General features: G+C 41.6%; 2 protein-coding genes across 2 annotated transcripts in view; one reads left to right on the plus strand and one right to left on the minus strand.

Annotated features, from left to right (window-relative positions):
- Positions 1-1,952, plus strand: part of LOC145396792 (uncharacterized) — a 60,413-nt gene extending 58,461 nt beyond the window's left edge. The window contains exon 10 of the mRNA XM_080270084.1: positions 1,656-1,952. Within this exon, the coding sequence (XP_080126210.1) occupies positions 1,656-1,818 (163 nt within the window). The 3' untranslated portion in view covers positions 1,819-1,952. The remainder of the gene's footprint in view (positions 1-1,655) is intronic.
- A 5,859-nt stretch (positions 1,953-7,811) lies between these two features.
- On the minus strand, positions 7,812-14,182 carry LOC145395744 (single insulin-like growth factor-binding domain protein-1). Its single transcript, XM_080269286.1, has 3 exons — positions 14,116-14,182; positions 10,899-11,022; positions 7,812-8,431 (listed from the first exon to the last, which is right to left on the minus strand). The coding sequence occupies exons 1-3, from the start codon at positions 14,172-14,174 to the stop codon at positions 8,297-8,299; spliced, it is 318 nt and encodes a 105-aa protein (XP_080125412.1). The 5' UTR covers positions 14,175-14,182; the 3' UTR covers positions 7,812-8,296.
- Between the last annotated feature and the right edge of the window lie 1,367 nt (positions 14,183-15,549).

Below are 15,549 nucleotides of genomic sequence, written 5' to 3' on the forward strand. Positions count from 1 at the left end.
AGTCAGACCTACTTCCCATCCTAAAACTTTGTTGTTCATCTCTAACTAATTCATCAGTTGTTCCTCTAACTCTGTCAACAAGTCTATTTCCATATATTTTTCCTGTTACTTGTGAGAGACAGATACCCTCAGATTGCCACACGCACTTTTCTTTGCCATTTTCCTCTGTACAGTGAAATCATTATACCTGACTTCAAATTCTCCGGGACCATACCTTCCTCCCCGGCCAATTTGCACATATTCCATACTCATTCTGTCACTCTCTGCCCCATATTTCAACATTTCACAATACACTTCATCAGTTCCTGAGGCATTCCCCATTTTGATTTTCCTCCATCGCTTCAGGTATTTTCCTACTGCCAAATTCTTCCTCCTTTCATGCTTTTCTTTTCCTCCCAGCCATTCCCTAACCAGTTATACTTGCATTGCTTTTGTTCATTAAATGTAACAGTTCTTTTAAAATATTCTCTCAGTCTGCCCAAATTTTCATCCCTTACTATTGTGCCGTTTTTGTATTGTATTTGAAAATACACTTTAAATAAGTAGATTCTGATGTCTGGTGATATTTGTTGACAATGCAAAGGGTTTTCAGGGAGTCACTAAGTTAAATCATTGCAGTGAAGGCCAATTTAGATGGGTTTTCATCATTTACAGACCTTGCTATTCGTAATGTGTCTGTTACCCAGTTCCTGGAAAAAATAAGAGATGACTGTACCCTCCTCTATCTCTGACCTTCCCATGCCACACATCCCACCAGTAGTTGTGATGTAATCATTGAGGAGTTGGGATTTTGTGGGATCAAATGAATGACTATATAGAGTTCTGACTGAAACCATTATTTTTCATCTTTCTTTAATTATCCATCCATCCATCCTTCATCTAATCCTATGTCGCCCCATGAGGAGCATAGGATGCCGGGGCGAGGCGAGTTGGTCTTGACATTTTAAGATGAGAGTGACCAACCTCACTCATCCCTTAGTGGCATTACGTGAGCAGCAAACCCCAACCACCCCTTGGATATATACCTACACAGGCTGAATCTGATTGGAGCACGTTAATTACCCACTAAACCACTAGGCACCATAATTTGGTTATATGGTTACCACCCAGCAAAGTAAATGGTTTCTTGGTGTATAGGAAACCAATTGGCTTGTCACTCAGTGTAGAGTTATCCTTAGGCAGAAGGAAAAGGAAAGAATGAAGGAAAGACAGAAAAGGGAGTGTAAAGCCACCCGTAGGCAGGAGAATGAGGAAAGAATAAAGGAAAGAAAGACAAAAGAGGACGGAAGGGAGAAAGGAAAAGGCAGACACCAGAGAGCAGCATTGTATTGAGTGAGTGGATGGTGAGCGCCTCCACCTACCACCCTTTATTAATTATACCTATCTTTTATCGTTATTTGTCTTTCACCCAAACTAAATTTTTTTTATTCCCTTTCAATTCACCCTTTTCCTAGTCTTACCAGTTTCCAACTATTCATTGTGATTTTCTCTGTCAGTTCTTCCTTTCCCTAGTCTTACCCATCTCCTCTCTTGCAACTTCCGTATATCCTTTTATGTGTTCCTTATGTCATCTTCCATATTCCATCTTCTCAACACCATTGTAGGTCCTCTGATAACCTTCATCTCTAATCCAACCCTGCTTGCCTTCCTGCCAGCCACATCGATGTAAACATTGAGGGCATGGGACTGCTGGGCCACATGACTGGAGAACTGACTGAAGCCGTGATCAACTTAGTAAGGGAGGATATCACCAACATGCTAGAAGGCACCATCAAAGACCTCATTCAGGATGCACTTAATGAGACACCTTGGCCATAGTGTCAGCAGTGAGACAGTCATCGGTACCTTTTGAAAATTAACAGCTAATCTGTTATTATTGTCATAAAGACATATGCCCGTTGATTCATTACACAGAATTTTCTTTGGACTTCAAATTTCACAGCAGCCAAAAAAGAAGCCTTAATTCATCGGTCACTAAAATATTGTTCACAGTTCCAGTGAACGAGAATGAAGTTATATTTACAAAAGTACTGTATGTGATATGAAGTAGTTAATGATCCAGCACAGATAGAACAGAATATCATATGAAATTTTATGCCTTTTTTATAATAACATGTTTATGAACTAAATTTTTGATCTTGCTCTTAGTGTAATAATGCAAAATATATCAGATTCTTTGTTGACTGACTAACCTTACACTGAAAATAAAATGTGTATAATCAGCAGGAGATCCATGCCAGCTTAGAAACTATATTCATTATCTAAAACTTAGTTGATTATTAAGCAGATATACTGTAGTTCTAATTATTTCTACAGCATTGGTTTAGATCAGATGTAGAGTATGACCCACCCTCCTTCATATGTAAGGGGCTGGTTTTGATGATGATGAGACAGAAGACCACATAATCTAGGGGTCATATATTTATGTAAGCTGTTCAGATCACAGATTTTTTTCTGCAGAAGCCAATGATGTACAGTTTAGTGGATTTGGTCTGTCATTGAACTGTAGTTACTAGAAGCGAAAGTACAAAATAGTTAGTTGTTTGGTGTTAAATATAACTGGCTGATCTCTACTGTAATACTGTACATTATGGTAGGTGTTATCAGTGTTGATTATATTGAGAATAGGTATCAGCTTTACAAAAATATTACAAGCTTTCCAAAGATACAAACAGTAATTGGCACTCACTTTATTCTGTTCATAACCAGATGTTTCACTTTTTGTTACCGGCAGTAGATATGCTTAAACTCTTTGAAATTACAGTATGTAGATTTACTAACCATTAAATTTGATTAACAGTTTGGCTTATTTTATCCCTGATCGTTTGACTTTATATTATGCATTACCATGAAAATTTTATTATTATGACAGTGGTATATACTGGCCTGGGTAAGGGGATGGGTCCATTATGATGTGGCAGGGGTACACCAGCTCTGCTGTTGGGCTCTGCTGCGGATGTCACTGATTGCATTGCACAGTTGACCCTCATGCAGTGTGGTGCGGTGAGGATCTGTCCCTTCTTTCCTTTGGGGCTAAGATGCGAATGACTGTGTTTGAGTGGATGAGTAAATTGGGAGTGTCATCCTGTCTCGGCTACCTCCCTTTCCCTGGGGGAAGCAGCCTAGGTATATAGATAGGTATATACTGCACCAGCTTTGTGGTAGGTGGGGGCGCTTACCAAACACTCACGATGTAGTGCCACTCTCAGGTGTCTGCCCTCCCCTCCTCCATCCTTCTTTCCTTCCATCCTCTTCTGTTTTTCTTTCCTTCATTCTTTTCTCGTCCTTCTGCCTACGGGTGACTTTAAACTCCCTCTTCTGTCTTTCTTTCCTTCATTTCCTCTTCCTTCTGCCTGTGGGTGACTCTACACTCGTGACAAGCCAAATGGTTTCCTGTACAGAAGAAACCATTTACTATGTTGGGTGGTAACCATATAACCAAATTTTGGCACCTGGTGGTTTAGTGGGTAATTATGGTGCTCCAGTCGGATTGAGCTGGTGATGGTTTATATCCAAAGGGTGATTGAGGTTTATTGCTCACGTAATGCCACTCAGGGATGAGTGAGACTGGTCACTCTCATCTTAAATGTCAGGACCAACTTGCCTAGCCCTAGGCTCCTACGCTCCTCATGGGGCAATGTAGGATTGGATGATGGATGGATGGATATTTAACTTGCTTAAGTCATGCAATAGGGTACATGTAATTCTTGAAATCTTGAAGTACTACATAAGAAGTAAAGATACCATTATGTACTGTAGCAGCAAACTAACCCAGGTCTGTCTGGTTGAGCAGACCCATCAATCACAGACAAGCAATTGCTCCTGCAGGGCCATCCTGTGCTGCAAGGCATGGGGATGTGCTGAGGTAGTAGTGGTAGTAGTAGTAGTTGTTCCCTAGGCAGTCTGGCCGAACAGCCCCGAGTCCCTGAGGAAGACCATGGCAGAGACTGGGCTTTCCCACAGAGCTCTCAAGGAGTGTATGTTGTGTTGTTGGCATAGGTGATTGTGTGCAATGCAGTCTTCCATAATGTGCTTAATAGTATGGGGTGCTGTGTTGCATCCTGGACATGCATCAGCGACGGAGTCATCCAGCCTCTTCTGGTAACTTAAGAGGGCTGGATGGTGCCCACATCTCAGCCTGGTCAGGTGGACCCTGTCCTTACGGGGGTGATAGGATTCGGAGGGGTGGATATCAGGAGGCCGTGCATGCAGCTGTGTGTTGTCTTTATGGAGCAGTGAGTGATTTGAGTATGAATGTGCGTCTGGAAGCTGGTCTGAGGTGAGCGAGGTGGGAAGGATGACAGTATTTGTGTATGATATTGTGTGCTGAGTGTTGTTTTGATGTTCCTTGGTGTGTGTGGATGTGTTGCCATTTAGTGTAGTGGATGTTGTGGGTTTGTGGAGGCTGCAGAGAGAATTTGGGTGCCTCTCATGTCTAGGTGATCCTTGACTTTGAGGACTTTGGTTTCTTGATGTAGGTGGTCTGTGGGTGTAGTAGCTGTACAGCCTGTGATTGTTTTTAGGGCCTTGTTCTGTATGGTCTGTAGAGTGTTGTGTGTTTTAGGTTAGGAGCCCAAGCAGAGCTTGCATAATTCATCACTGAACGTATGTATTGTTTGTATACTGTGGTGGTGGTTTCTTTGTTGTGTCTAAATGTTGTATGGGCAAGTTACCTTAAGGCATTGAGTCTTAGTGTTGTTTTCTTTTTAATGTTGGTGATGTGTTGCTTAAATGACATTGATGTATGTTACACCAAGGATTGTGTTTGTGTGTGTGTGTGTGTGTGTGTGTGTGTGTGTGTGTGTGTGTGTGTGTGTGTGTGTGTGTGTGGTAGGGGAGTGTTGTTTATGGTGAGGTGTGGAATGTGACTGTTCTGCCGTCCAGTTTGTAAGAAGGGTCATTGTAGACTTGGCTGGGACTATTTTGAGCCTGTTTGTGATGAACCATTCGTATAGTGTGTTGTGGTAGGGTTTGAGGATGTATGCTGCTTTGTTTGCATTTTGGTGGGTACATGTGATTGTTATGTCATCTGCATAGGAAGCTATGTACAGTATGTCTGTGGTGTGTGGGTATGTCGTGCATGTGTAGGTATAAGAGTGTAGGGGACAAAACAGATCCTTGGGGGACGCCATTTGTGAAGTTTCTGATGTTCGAAGACAGACTGACAAATGTTACATGTGCACATCTGCCTGCTAAGTAGTTTGCCAGCCATCTTTTTATGTTATTGTGCATGTTTGTGTTGAATATTTTGTTTGTGAGGTTGTGACATCAAAAGCTTTGAGTCTCTACACTGTGGAATGTTCTGTGTGGTGGCCCAGCTGAATTCATGCCGGCAAAAACTCTTTGTGTAAGGTCTGTAAGAAAAGTGTTTGTGGAGTGTAGTGGCCTAAAACCATGTTGTGATTGGGCTAGGAGTGTGTGAGCTGTATCTACGTTGTATACGCTTAGCGTTTGCGAGATTCTCTTGTGCCCCGCCCTCTTCCAGCCCGACAAGCCTTTTCGTGGTGTCCATAGAGTTGACATTTTGAACAACGAAGAGGGTTCGGGATGTATGGTCTAACATTTACAATTTCGTATCCAACCTTCACATTGGCTGGAAGAGATACTTTGCCAAAAGTGAGAACAACTGTTGCGGTCTTCGTCCTTATGCCTTCCGAAAATCTTGTGATGAATCTGGCCTCTATTACATCTTGCTGAGCAAGTTCCTGTACGATTTCTTCCTCCTCCATAAGCACAAGATCCCTGCAGGTGATAACATCCTTGCAGGAATTCATGGCGTGCGGAATCGTTTTTTGGACATCGTGACAGTGGAACTTCCTCAGTTTAAGCAAATCCTTGACCTGAGCTGAATTCTTGGTTTTTACGAGAAGGTCTCCACTCGCAAGTTTTTTCACTTGTTCCACCTCTCCTGCACACCCATCAATCACCTTCTTGATGATGAAGGGATTGAGGCTGGACAGGGGAGTGGAACCAACCGCATGAATCATGACAAACTCGGCGTTGTGTATGTTAATGTCAAGACGGGTACGTGTCTGGGGCCGTTCAGTCTGGGGGCAGTCCGTCCGTGAGACAGTCGGGGGTCGGTCAGGACTACCTCCCCCCTTCAGCAGAGGCGTCCGCCATAGGTACCACTTCCCCCGTGAGGGGGAAGTGGGAAGAAAGAGAAAAACGACCAAGGGACAAATTACCCGGGGAAGACACACCTAGTCTGAGATTACCCTCTCAAACCACTCTCGGGAGGACGCGCCTGTGTGTAACTCACACCCCAGAGCGATCAGTGGGGGGTACACTCCAGAGGTGAGTAAGCAAAGGCGATCTCAGGAATTAGATATAGACACCTACTATATCTGCTAAGGCCAGGGAGGAATATTAGAACTAGCTGATCTAACCTTTATTGGGGTATTTACAAAGCTATTGCCGGTGAGGCAGCCCTAGAGCGCTAGAGGAGAGAACAACGAATATCGCAAAGTCCAACATTACCTCATATCATATAACCACCTACAGTACACTGTTTCGATTAGTGTCCACTCTGGTTATGGTAGAACAGTAACGGCCAGACCTATATTATCCCTTCAATGTGCTGGGGCTCGATCATTTGTTCAGAACATTTAAGGGCTAATGAATATGTACGCACCTTGGTGGTATTACTTGACAGAAGGTCCCCCAATAACATGTTGGGGATTAAACGTATGCAAGGCCATCTTTCCTACTAGGGCGTTCTGGCCATGCCCATCACTTACCTAATATCGGTAACTGCGTATTCACTTAATACAATGCCATTGTTGCAGCAGCGAATAGATGATTCGTTTCCACAAACACAGTGAAGAGCACTGCCACAGACAAGTGTGGATGTGGAAGTGTAGCTGAATGGTCCGTTTGTTTCGAACATATATTGGAGAATATGCATCGCACACTGATATATTTTGTAGCATGTTTGTTTCGCCTGATCACTTCGCCCTCACTTTGAATATGGATTTAATCATCAACCGCCTCCAAATCAGTCGTTGTACCACAACAACCGCTAAAGGATGATGTGCACATGTCTTGAGGCACTTATGTTACTCGCCCTCTTATTCTTTGCCTGGTTGGAGGCAAGTTTTACCTGGGGTTTCACATCGAAAGAAGACGTGTTACTTAGTAATCTGGTGGTAGTTCTAAGCCTGGCATCGGTCTGAAACTTTGGCTAAACTTTCATTCAATAGGGGCAGAATCTGAGTAGAAACTGTACTTCTCACTAACCGAACGAAACTTCATATGGTCAACAACTTTAATTGGGTATTGGGCAGGCACACCAGACAAGAAAATTTGACTGTGCTGCTCTCACATGCTTGATATCACGTGACATAGGTTAAAATAATATAGGAAAACATTAGAAGGACTTAAGAAAAATAATGCTGTAAATAATGAACCCCCTTTCATTACATTTTCATTCAAGTCGACTTGTACTCTCATGTCGGGACAACTCTAATTTTTATTTCACATAACTAAAGACGATTTTATTTAGTTGACAGTGAGTCATAGGAGGCCGAGTATTAAAGATAGTACTGTACCTCATAAGTCTGGTCACACATTCATTCACTCTCCAGTCAGGCCACTTTAACCAAACCAAATTACTACGAGTATATTGAATTGTTACCCAAAAGGTACAAAAATAGCGGAAAATATATTAAAAAAGTATTTATATAACTTAAAGTTTATAAAACAAGCTTCAAGATATTACTTTCGTAAATAAGTAGTTTAAAAAAGGTTAATTTAACTTTTCTATCGTTTAAACAAAACTAGTCTACATAGCGCTGGCTTGATCTTTCTTCAACAGGCGTTCTAGAAAACCTTACCCGTACACGTATATCGCTGGTTTATTCTTGCCACTTGCAGACGATTTTACTGAATTTAAGATTTCTCTCATCGAAGTGGTTAATGAAGGCTGCATCTAACCTCCCCCCTTCGATAAGTTGAATAAAATTGTCACGTAACAGCAAAAACAAAATGCAAAATACGTCATTGGACTGAGGATACTAATATTTCTTCAGTAAACCTCTAATTGCCTAAATCCACAAATCCTCTACAAAATAAATCACCCCTAAATCCACAAGTACCATACAAAAACAGACCAAAATGCACAGGTCCCCTACAAAACTAAGCCTAAATCCACAAGCCTCTTTGGAATATAGACCTAAAGTAACAAATCCTCTGCCATTAATCCCCTTCAGGCCTACATTTAAACCCTACTTTCTACTCTTGGCCAAAAAAAAAAAAAAAAAAAAAAAAAAGGAAAAAGACGCCATCCCATCCTTCCTTAGCCGGATCCCAGAGGAGAGAGAGGGATGAAGGGCGTTCTCTTGCAGGTTCCCACTCCCTGCTGGTTAATGTCCTGGCACTTCATCCCTGGCCCACATCTGCCTTCAATTTCACCACAGGCTTCGTTTGGGCCCTGGGGAGGCGAGAAAAAAAGAGGAGTTAAAGCCTGTCAACTGCACGAGGTTCGCAAAGAGACAATCCGTTTTCTCAAAGTTAACACGACACGCAACAATCACAATTTCTTCCAGGTTCCCAAATGTACTGCTGGGTTAGCAAGGGCATGGGAGATACAAACTCTGCATCAGAGTCTGACCGGCTCCGGTATTCAGCTGTGTTTACAGTTGCGCAGCGAGAGAGGCGGGAGAAGGGTGGAGGGAGGCGGGAAGAGTGTGTGAGTGGAGTGTTAAGGGGGAAGGAGGGTGACAGGGGTGGGAGGGAGGATTGGTGTGTGTGTGTGTGTGTGTGTGTGTGTGTGTGTGTGTGTGTGTGTGTGTGTGTGTGTGTGTGTGTGTGTGTGTGTGTGTGTAAGAGAGAGAGAGGAGGGAAAACCCAAAGTCGCACCGTAATCATGGAGGAAGAGGAAGTATACAAAAAATAAGGAAATATAAAGAAAAAAAAACAACAACAACCTTGGCCTTCAGACCCTCGAACAATGCTTATGAAAAACTCTCCTCAAGAAATATATAAATAAAAACTAAACTTAAGAAGTATAAAGTCAGGAAAATCAAATGAATAATAATAGTTTAGTAAGACCTTGTTAAAACTGATAGCTGTTTCACTTGTCTAAGTAGAGAGAGGATGCAAAGAATTCGATTAAGAGTATCTAATAGATTTTGTAAATATTCTTGCTGGGTATGAAAGGATGAGATGATCACACCTACTTATCGCTATAAAAACAGTAGTCAGCAATATTACTCGTCTTCCTCAGATTAAGTAAATATATATTGTAAAGGTTAAACCTTCCGAGATACGTATTATTTGCAAGTAACAAGAGTAATAATAATAACAGCAGCAGCAGCAGCAGCAGCAGTAGTAGTAGTAGTAGTACCGATAGTAATAGCAGTAGTAGTATATGCAAGTAAAATACAGCACAAGTTTATTTCCTGGACACTTAAATGACTGCATCCACTAGACATACCGGAACCCAAGGAGAGTTATTTTCTCTCTCTCTCTCTCTCTCTCTCTCACACTCACACACACACACACACACACACACACACACACACACACACACATTCAAAAACCCACTCTCATCTCTCACATTCTCTCGCTTTTCCATACCAATGATTCACACATTTCCATACACAGACACACACTCATTCACACTCGCTATCCTACTCTTTCTTTTACGCTACCACTCTCTCTCTCTTTCACTCTGCTGCACTCACTATCTAAACTTTTTCTTTCACTCACCCACACTCATTCACTCCTGCTTTCTCTCAATCACACATTTATATGCCTCCCATTCTCACTCACATCCCCACTTCATTCACTCACTCACCCTTGCACTCCTTCAAACTCACCCAACTCACTCATAGTCATTCTCCAACTGTCACTAACTCACTCATACCCTCCCTCTTTCTCACATCTGCAGTCCCTCGTTTCCCACACTCTCTGTCACTCACACTTTGTCACACTTGCACTCCCTCAAACTCACATTCACTCTCCTACTAAGCCACTCACACCCTTCCTTATGCTCACCTCTACAGCCCCTTCGTAGAATCACACACACACACACACACACACACACACACACACACACACACGGTCAGTTTCATCAGCGTAACAATATTTTCCCAGACTGTACACCACAAGGGCATCCGGATATTCAGCCAGTCATCACCCAAGCCCTTTCAGTGCCAGGAAGCGTTTAAGGCCATAGCATCTCTTCCTAAGCGATTGATTTTCAAAAGTACACATTAGTATCCTAAATTTTGCTTCCTACATGTTTTTACTATCGACATAGACTGCATGAATAACACACAAGAATAAAGTAACGGAGCACAGTCTGGAATAAACCGGAAAGGAAGAGGTGTTAGTAAGCTTCCTAACCACACGAGAATATCGCCCTAAGCCAAATTTTATGCAGTGAAAGGTTTAGGCTATTCTTGTTCTTTGAGGAAGCTCCTTAACATCTTTTCCATTGCGATTTATTTTATTACACCACACTATTTGCTCTTCTGTTACATAAATCCTTCCAATATCGCCATACCCTGCATACAGGACGGACAAAAGGGTATTAACCATCCATATGCAAAAATAAATCGCTAAGGAAAAGGAGTTGGGGATCTGCGAGAGTACGGGCCTTAGATGGACTTTCTATGACGGTCATTCCCGGAAATATCTGACAAAAACTGAACTTCCTAAGGACACACAGTACATCTTGGCAGACTGCGATGTGGCCGTCACTTACTTTTCTGTGTGTGTGTGTGTGTGTGTGTGTGTGTGTGTGTGTGTGTGTGTGTGTGTGTGTGTGTGTGTGTGTGTGTGTGTGTGTGTGTAGATAGAAATCATGTAAGCATTAGCGTACGAATGAATGGAAATGGGAATGAACACACACACACACACACGCACCCCCCCCCTCTCTCTCTCTCTCTCACCTTGGCACACTGGAAGCAGCAACCACAGGCGTCCCTCACCGCTCCCCACGGACACTGGTCTCGGCCGAATGGACACTGATGCAGCTCTGGACACACCTCCGGGCACTCTGTCCTTCTCTGGCCGCTGTGAGGAGGAGATGGGATGAGAGAGAGAGAGAGAGAGAGAGAGAGAGAGAGAGAGAGAGAGAGAGAGAGTCGCAGGGGGTGGGGGGAATGGGGGGTCCAGTACCGGTTCTACTCCTTGTGGCGGCCTTTTACTTATGACGGGAAATACGCTGTGTGTGTGTGTGTGTGTGTGTGTGTGTGTGTGAGAGAGAGAGAGAGAGAGAGAGAGAGAGAGAGAGAGAGGGGGAGGAATGAGGTCAGTGGGGAATGAATCGAAATGGAATGAAGCCACTGAGAATTATAGTGATTAGGAATGAAGTGCATGGGGAATGAAAATGGAATGAAATGAAGTCAGTGGTGAATGAAGTCACTCTGGAATGATACTAGCAGAATAAGCTCAACACTGAAATAAATAAAAAGGGAATGATGCCAGTAGAATGAAGTCGGGGAGGGGAATGAGGAGTGTGGAATGAAAATACAAGTGCAAGAGGAATGAAGTCACCATTAACGCCAGTGGAATGTGTGGAATGAAGTCATGTGTAGAATGAAATAAGAATGAATTAAGTTGGAATGAAAGTGGGATGAAAGTAGGGTGGAAAGAGAGCAGGAATAAACTCTAGAATGAAGTTAATGAAAATATTTATATATATATATATATATATATATATATATATATATATATATATAGATAGATAGATAGATAGATAGATATAGATATATAGATATATTAAAACAAAAGAAGTCAGACGTGAAGTCAATGGAATAAAGTCAGGAACAAAATCGAGGGGGAATGAAGTCAGATGTGAAATCAGCAGAATGAAACTAGGAATAAAATCAGAGTGAGATGAAGTCAGATGTAATGTCAGTAGATTAAAATCTGGAAGAAAATAAAGTCAGATGTTAAGTCAAAGTTAATCAGAAATAAAATAAGACTGAACAGAGTCAGATGTGAAGTCAATGGTGGCTAATCGGGAAAAAAGTAATAAGAGTGAATGATGTCAGAGGCGAAGTCAATGAAATAGTCGGGAGTAAAATCAACAGTGGATGAAGTCAGATGTGATGTCAATGAAATAAGGGGTGAAATAGGAGTAAATTAAGTCAGATGTGAAGTAAATCGAATAAGGAAAAGAATATAATCAGAGTGAACGAAGTCAAATGTGAAGTCTAGAAAATCACGAAAATAATCCGAGTGAAATGAAGCTGGAAGTCAGTGGAATGAAGTCAGAAATAAAGCCAGCGTGGAATGAAGTCAGGGAGATGGATGATAGGAGCAGGAAGTGTCGGGGAGGAAGTAGCTACACTGAAGGACATATTACTGTAGTAGTCGCCTTCATATATATATATATATATATATATATATATATATATAAATTTTATAATAAAACGACAGAAAAAATAAGGAAGACTTGAATCGATGGCCATTAAGATAAAAACATGAGAGAGAGAGAGAGAGAGAGAGAGAGAGAGAGAGAGAGAGAGAGAGAGAGAGAGAGAGAGAGAAGGGGGTAAGAGAAGGAATAAAGACGTGAGAAATGTTGAATGATAGAAAATGGCGTATGGCATAAAAATGGAAAAGAAAAAAAAACTATATTACAGTTATATTTAGTAACATAACTAAAGCACAATGTAATCCAAGAAAAGCAGAAAATAAGGTGAAAAAAACACGGAAAACTATAAATAATGTGGACGAAAGAAAAATGGCAATAAATTAAATAAAGACAAGGACCATAATAAAAAGTGTTGGTCATTTGGGGGTCCGTAACTTCCTTATTGGGTGAGCGTGACCTTCATGTGACCTGCTCCCTGGAAACTACTCTCTCCTTCCTTCCTGTGTGTGTGTGTGTGTGTGTGTGTGTGAGAGAGAGAGAGAGAGAGAGAGAGAGAGAGAGAGCGGGGGGAGGGGGGAACGGAAATGTCGTCACCGTATTAAAGGAAGTTGTAGTGTGTGCGGTAATTCAGAGAAACTTTCAAATCAGGATGACATCGTATATTTTTTACTTTAGTGAGGGAACAGACAGTATTTATTATTATTATTATTATTATTATTATTATTAGGTGTACAGTGCCTAGTACAAATAATAGTAATAACTGTAACAATAACATCAACAATACTACTACTACTACTACAACAACAACTACTACTATTACTAATGTTGACTACAAATATTCAGGATGTCCCATATGTCTGAAAGCATGTGGAAAATTAATTATTTTTTGCTTTTGCCCGTCCAAGATGCTGACTAAGGATTTCGTCTGAATTTACATCTCAAGAAAAATAGTAGACGCACTGCACGTACCTTGATAGTTTTGCCATTTTATTATTATTATTATTTATTGTTACTACTGCTACTGTAACAATCATCATCATCGTACTTCGTGATTCTAGTCTGAAGTGCACATGGAAAATGGTAAAAATAAACTTAAGCTTTTTGCTATGTTGGTACACTTCGGTATTCTCCTCCTCTCTCTCTCTCTCTCTCTACCAAACCCAGGCGAGTGTGTTGCTGAAATAAATGCTGGAAATAAGAGGCTTAACACACTTTCTCGAGTACCCCTGTCGCTAGTGTTGGTGAAAATAGAAATGTACTTAGGATAATGCGAGAGGATTTTGTTTAGCTGAGAGATATTTAAGCAGTTGAAGGGTTATCAACACACACACACACACACACACACACACACAAGCGCCCCACATCTGTACAGTGTTACCTTCGCACGTCGGCTACGCGCATAAATACATACATACATACAAACAAGCACGCGCACAGGCAACCTATTATATATATCAGGCCACAATTTCAGAACCCACACTCACTAAAGTCACTTAAGATGCTCAGGCAATATCTATATGTCTGTTCATCTGTCTATCTATCTATAACTAACCGTACCAGATGAGAGATCACATTACTGGTCTAGTTTTATGCTGCACAAGCGTCAGCCTCAGTATTCTGCATTATGGTAGAATATTAAATGATTGTAACACTAACACCGTAAGATAGAACTCAATGAAATTTGCCGATAGTTATTTTTATCTTTATACTTTTTGTGATAATTATACTCTGTATATTCGCACAACAGTTAACAGTATCGGTACTCTTTTAAAAACCTAGCTTACCTGACCACCGCCACCGCCACGGCCACCACCACCACCACGAAGAGCTGCTTGGCGCACATCTTTCCTCTGTGACGGTCACCAATGCACTGCCAGGTAAAGCCCTTGGCCCTCTCCACGCCACATTAAATTCCAGCCTCAGTGTGACAAGGCCTTTACGTGGCTTGGACAAAACGTAGTGAGAATCCATGGATGGTAGACGCTCGGAGACGGCCTGTGGTACGGTCGAAAATCCTGCCATTATCACTATGCTTTCGTTCTTATTGCACTTTTATATAACAGCTTGGAGAAGAGACTGCACACACACACACACACACACACACACACACATAGTTGCATTTCTTGTGGTCGATTCTTTTCCAAATGAACACTGAGTTTACGTGAATATTAACCACTTCACTACGATGACCTAATAATGATTATGTTCTTAATGCCTCCAGGCGATTTTATTGATATGTGATGAGCTCTTCGATGTGTGGATTTTATTTTATCGTCATAATTTACCTCTTCAATTCAGCAGGACTCAAAGCTGGATCAAGTCGTTTGAAGGATGCAAGAGCAGAAAAATGTCATCAAATTGAAGAGTTAAAGTAAGCGTCTCCTGACTATAACATAAATTATATAACCCTGGAAGACGATGGTGCATTTCTTTTAATTCTAAGCACCTCCAGACGATCTTCATAACACTGGAAGGACCAGGTGTAGTAACGAATCTGGAAACAAAGTCCATTAATAACTTCACAGCTTGATGTCTCTCCACTACCTGAATAACTTCGTATAGAGGTAGCAAGAACTAAATATAAATAACTAAATGGGTTGAAGGGATCAACATTGTCGGACGAAGATAAAAGAAAACAAAAGGGGGGGAGGTGGAAAAAAAAAAAAAACGCCGATAGAGGTAATTTTGCACAGGCACAAGTGATTCAACCTCAACTGCATAAAATCGTCTGGCGTTTGATAGAATCGAGTATCATAGTTTCCCCGACATTCTAACTTTTTAATAGTGAGGGCATTACCACTCAGGCTCCCACGACCCACTCTCCACTGAAGAAAAGCGTCCACGTAGGTGAAATAAAATACTCGTAGTGTTGTGATCATGAGAAGTGTTGTTGGTAACAGAACTATACTCTTCTTACTCTAACCTGGTCCAGATTTTCGTCCTTTTGCGGCTTATTTCACGTAGCCCAGTGGCAGAAAAAGACAATGCTGTGCCCCTATATGCTTTCCATAGCACTTCTTCGTAACTAGCATCATATTCCACTCTTAATATCTTGTTACAGCTTATTATTCATGGAGGAGAGACTGCAATTTTAGGCCAAGTTAGAGTGAAAAGGGTATAGCACTCGCAGCTCCTATGACTCACTTCCAGGTGAATCAAATCGCCGAACGTAAACTGGAAGTGGAACAGTTATCCTGATCCAGTCCTGTTGAAATTTG

The sequence above is a fragment of the Coenobita brevimanus genome, chromosome 4, assembly GCF_032717465.1.
Source record: "Coenobita brevimanus isolate Jiangsu-jjx chromosome 4, ASM3271746v2, whole genome shotgun sequence".
NCBI lineage: Eukaryota > Metazoa > Arthropoda > Malacostraca > Decapoda > Coenobitidae > Coenobita > Coenobita brevimanus.